Source organism: Caenorhabditis briggsae (genome assembly GCF_000004555.2).
Source record: "Caenorhabditis briggsae complete genome, chrII, whole genome shotgun sequence".
Taxonomy (NCBI): domain Eukaryota; kingdom Metazoa; phylum Nematoda; class Chromadorea; order Rhabditida; family Rhabditidae; genus Caenorhabditis; species Caenorhabditis briggsae.
Genome location: NC_013486.2, coordinates 1,534,805 through 1,540,067, shown reverse-complemented (window position 1 = coordinate 1,540,067; position 5,263 = coordinate 1,534,805). Strand labels below are relative to the sequence as shown.

At 45.9% G+C, this 5,263-nt stretch overlaps 1 protein-coding gene across 1 annotated transcript in view; it reads left to right on the top strand.

The window, feature by feature from the left end:
* CBG18724 overlaps positions 1-5,263 on the top strand; it is a gene marked incomplete at both ends in the record, with an annotated part of 40,522 nt that overhangs the window by 16,122 nt on the left and 19,137 nt on the right. Inside the window, 4 exons of the mRNA XM_045241741.1 lie at positions 489-778; positions 2,323-2,425; positions 2,651-3,061; positions 4,341-5,039. Of these exons, the coding sequence (XP_045096561.1) occupies positions 489-778; positions 2,323-2,425; positions 2,651-3,061; positions 4,341-5,039 (1,503 nt within the window). The remainder of the gene's footprint in view (positions 1-488; positions 779-2,322; positions 2,426-2,650; positions 3,062-4,340; positions 5,040-5,263) is intronic.

The window sequence follows — 5,263 nt, the reverse complement described above, 5'->3', positions numbered from 1 at the left end:
AGCCGTGATACAGCCATTCGAAGTTTTAGAGGTCAGAGACGCAGTGTGTCTCGTCGTCTGGCGTCTCTACCCTTCCTAAACTTCAAATGACCGTAGCTTGGCTTCCAGACGAGCTAGAAAGTTGGAAACTGAACAGGAATATGTAGAATGGCACTAGGAACAAAATGATAGTAAATTAAAACGATAAAGACGTAGTGTGTGTCTCGTCGTCTGTGTCTCTAGCCTTCGAATTTACTATCAATCAATTTGTTCCTCATGCCATTCCACACATTTCTGTCCAAGTTCCAGGTTTCTAGCTCATCTAGAATCCGATATATGGTCATTTGAAATTTTGAGAGGTTAGAGACGCAGTGTGTCTCGTCGTCTTGCGTCTCTGGCCTCCTGAAACTTCAAATTACCATATCTCGGCTCCTAGATTAGCTAGAAAGCTTGTTTTTTCACATAATCGAAAGAAATTTTGTCTATTTTATGAACATATAAATTTCCAGAAATCCCGAAAACGAACAGAACGTCTGAAATCAACGGAGCAGCTGGAAAAGGAGTACGACGCAGAGCAAGCGGCGATCACAGACGTCCCAAAACCCCCGATTCCCGGCACCCTTCCAATTCGATACATTCGAAAATCGACGGATGGAGAGGATGAGATGCTCGCGGAGCTCGACGAACCGTTTCCCTACTTGGATAGCTTGAAATCGCCGCACCGGCCACTGCCTACAGTAACCGATATTCATGCGGACGCCGTGTCGAATTTTGTGACGGTTTATAGCAATTTGTTTAGGTGAGAAATCGGTGAAAAATGAGGGATAGGGCGTTTGAGAACCGCGACACTTTAGAACTGCAACGTTTCAGAACCGCGACGTTTTAGAACTGCGACGTTCGAAATGTCCAGATCTGGAACATCCGTTTCTGAAACTGATCATTTTTTGCCATTTCACAAGCGAACGTTTTAGAACCACGACATTTTAGAACCGCGACATTTTAGAACCGCGACGTTTTAAAACCACGACATTTTAGAAACTGTTGGGATGGGGTTTGTTGCGAAATGTCTGGTTAGGTAATGTCCCGGTTGCGAACTAGTCAGTTTTGAAATGACCAGTTCTGAAACGTCCCGGTTGCGAAATGACCGGTTCTGAAACGGATTACTGTTCGACCATTTAGAAACTGAAAGTTTGAGAACCGTGTCATTTTGGAACCGCGACGTTAAAGAACCGCGACGTTTCCAACCCTCCCAGTTGCGCAACGATCGGTTCCAGAACGTCACGGTTCCAAAATGTCCGGTTGCGAAACGACCGGTTCTTAAACGTCCCGGTTTTGAAATGGCTCGTTTTGAAGCGGATCAGTGTCATACCATTTCGCAATTAGGACGTTTCAGAACCGGTCAGTTGCGAAATGACCGGTTGCAGAACGTCGCGGTTCTAAAACTTCGTGTTCTAACATGCCGCTGTTCTGAAACGGATCCTTTTCTGATTATTTGGCAACCGGACGTTCTAGAACTATGACATGCTAGAACTGCGACATTTCAGAACCACGACATTTTAGAACCGCGACATTTTAGAACCGCGACGTTTTAAAACCACGACATTTTAGAAACTGTTGGGATGGGGTTTGTTGCGAAATGTTTGGTTAGGTAATGTCCCGGTTGCGAACTAGTCAGTTTTGAAATGACCAGTTCTGAAACGTCCCGGTTGCGAAATGACCGGTTCTGAAACGGATTACTGTTCGACCATTTAGAAACTGGAAGTTTGAGAACTGTGTCATTTTGGAACCGCGACGTTTCCAACCCGCCCAGTTGCGCAACGATCGGTTCCAGAACGTCACGGTTCCAAAATGTCCGGTTGCGAAACGACCGGTTCTTAAACGTCCCGGTTGTGAAATGGCTCGTTTTGAAGCGGATCAGTGTCATACCATTTCGCAATTAGGACGTTTCAGAACCGGTCAGTTGCGAAATGACCGGTTGCAGAACGTCGCGGTTCTAAAACTTCGTGTTCTAACATGCCGCTGTTCTGAAACGGATCCTTTTCTAATTATTTGGCAACCGGACGTTCTAGAACTATGACATGCTAGAATTGTGACGTTTCAGAACCGTGACGTTTCAAAACTGCGACTTTTTAGAACTGCGACGTTTCAGAACCGCGACGTTTTAGAACCATGTAGTTGCAAAGTGACCGGTTCTAAGACGTCTCGGTTGCGAAATGGCTCGAAATGTCGGATTCTAAAACATATCGTTGTCAGTTCAACTGGACGTTCTAGAACCGTTCAGTTGCGAAATGACCAACGACCAGTTCTAAAACGTCGCAGTTCTAAAATGTCTATTTTTTTCAGCATGACCAACTTGATCTACCATGCCCAACGTCGCTACTTCCCACTCCCACACTTTGTTCTCGGAGTCGAGTCGACGGATCGGCCACGTTGCAATGGTCTGCAGGTACAGTAATCCATTCAAGCCCGGAGCTACAGTAATCCTTTTTTATATTCGGCCCAAAAATGGCTCTGGCGGTCGAAAAAAAACAATCCAAATTGGACCATTTTTATGGATTTGGGGATCATCTTTAGTCCTATTTTTTGACCTACAGTAATCCTTCTTGGTTTCAAAAAGGTCCAAATGGCCCTACAGTAATCCATTTCGGCTCCAAAAACCGTCATTTTCCAGCTCAACGCTCTCCACTGCCAGCTCTCCGAAGTGTCCGATCTCACTTGGATCCTGGATCAAACTGAGCAATCGATCGTCTTCGCCGACCTGTGCAAAACGATTCCAGACGCCGAGAAACCGCCACCGTCACGTCTTCGGGTCTACGTCAAAGCCCTCACGGCGCGAATGATCGCCATGATCTTCGTGCCGGTCTCCGAATCGTTCGATCGTCAATCCGAAGTGATTCCGATGTTCATTGCCACGTGTCACGAGACACAGATTGCTCATTGCTATGCGTTGAATGGGTTTGATGAGTGGGGCGTGGTCAATCTGCCGATGTCGGACGTGCCGGAGCGGTGGGATTCTGGAGCCAGGTTTGGATGGACCCCGAACAATCGGAATGTGTTTCCGGATGAGGCGACGACGTTCAAGGTGAGCAATTCGGTAGCTAGCTTGAGCTAGCTTAAGACAGTCTGAGCTAGCTCATGCTAACTTAAGACTAACTCAGTTAGCATAATCAACCATGCCGTTTCAGAACGATGCAAAATGACCAATTCTAAAACTTCCCGGTTGCGAAATGGCTTGAAAAATGATATTTTTCAAAACCGGGACGTTTTAAAACCGGCGATTTCGCAACTATACCTATTTCCCAACACCCCTCCTTCTAAAACATCCCGGTTGCGAAATGGATTGAACCGGACATTTCGCAACCTGAACGTTCTAAAACCGGTCATTTCGCAACTGACCATTTCGGAACCACAGGTTTCAGAACGATTGCTGAATGACTGGATCTATAACATCCAGTTGCGAAATGACCTGAAAACAGAAATTTCGCAACCACGACATTCTAGAACCAGACATTTCGCAACTCTGTTATTTTAGAACCGGACGTTTCGCAACTGACCATTTCGGAACCACAGGTTTTAAAACGATTGTCTTCCGGAAATCTGCCATTTCAGAATGGTTTAAAATCACCCGTTCTAAAAGGTCCCGGTTGCGAAATGGCCTCAAAAGGATACAGTTCAGAACCGGACGTTTCGCAACCGGGACGTTCTAAAACCGGCAATTTCGCAACCATGACGTTTTGGAAAATGACCGGTTCAAAACGTCCCGGTTGCGAAATGGTCTGCAAATAAGGTCTTTTGTAAGCCGGCCATTTCGCAACCGTGACATTATAGAACAGACCATTTTGGAACCACACGTTTTATCGCTGAAAGACTGGATCTATAACATCCAGTTGCGAAATGACCTGAAAACAGACATTTCGCAACCGTGACGTTATAGAACCAGGCATTTTGCAACTGACCCCATTTCGCAACTCTGCCATTTTAGAACGGTGTGAAATCACCAGTTCTAAGACGTGTAGTTGCATAATAGCCTCAAAATGATCCAGCTCAGAACCTGACGTTTCGCAACCGGGACGTTCTAAAACTGACTGTTTCATAACTGGACGTTTTGGAAAATAACCGGTTCTAAAACGTCCCGGTTGCGAAATGGTCTGCAAATAAGGTATTTTGTAAGCCGGCCATTTCGCAACCGTGACGTCCTAGAACCGGCCACTTCGCAATTGATCCATTTTTCACGAAATTATCGGTTCTAAAAAGTCTCTTTCCGAAGCGCCCAGTTCTAGAACGTCCAGATTTCGATTGCCCAGACATTTCGCAACCATGACGTTCTGAAACCGGACACTTCGCAACCCTGATTCTTTCAGTCCTTCTGCGACCATTTCGACAACGAACTCCTCCCCCGCATCCGAATGCGTGCAATGTACGAAGCCGCCCAAGAGGATATTCCTCTGAACGAGGACCGCCTCATGGACCTGTCCCAAGACGTTGACTTCATCGAAGTCGAAGTTTCAGCAATCCCGCTGGCTCTGAAACGTGTCTGCCGTCATCTGGACCTTCCCGACGAGCCGAAAATCGATAAATCGAGCCGGAAAATTCCAGAAATTGTCGTTGGCAACTTGACGAAGCCAGGAGAAGGTCTCACAGAAGGAAAAGTGGAGAAATCGATTAGTTTCGCGCCGGAAATCACCAATTTGGAACCGGAAAATCTATCAGAACCGGCTGAAAATGTTCCAGAACCTTCTATTTTGGCTGAAAATGGTCTGGAAAAGTCTGAAAACCCACCGGAAATTTGCTGTAAAGGATCCAACATTGCGTATATGTTTGATAAGATGCTGTCGAAGAATTTCAAAAAAGTGAACGGAACACAGAACGTCTTCTATTTGAGACCAGAATCCCTTCTGCCCAAAGACAAAGAGAATCAGAAGACGTCGAATAGGAAGAAGACGCCCACGACGACGACACGACGAAAACGATATCCAACGCGTGGATCGAGTGGAATGATGTACGTCGACGCCGCAGAATCGATGGCCTCGTTTTCGGAACTGGGAGATTTTTCAGAAGAGGTAAGAGAGGTGGAAATGGCTCAAAAATGAGCTGAAAATGACCTATAATTGAGAAAGGACAAATTTTTAGTTAGAATAGTCCGAAATAGCTGAAACGGACCAACGACGGACCACCGGCTGATCATAATCTGAAAATCCAATTCAAATTGTGTAATTCTGCCCAAAAACCAGAATTCTAGCTCATCTAGAAGTCGAGATATGGCCATTTGAAGATTGAGGAGGCT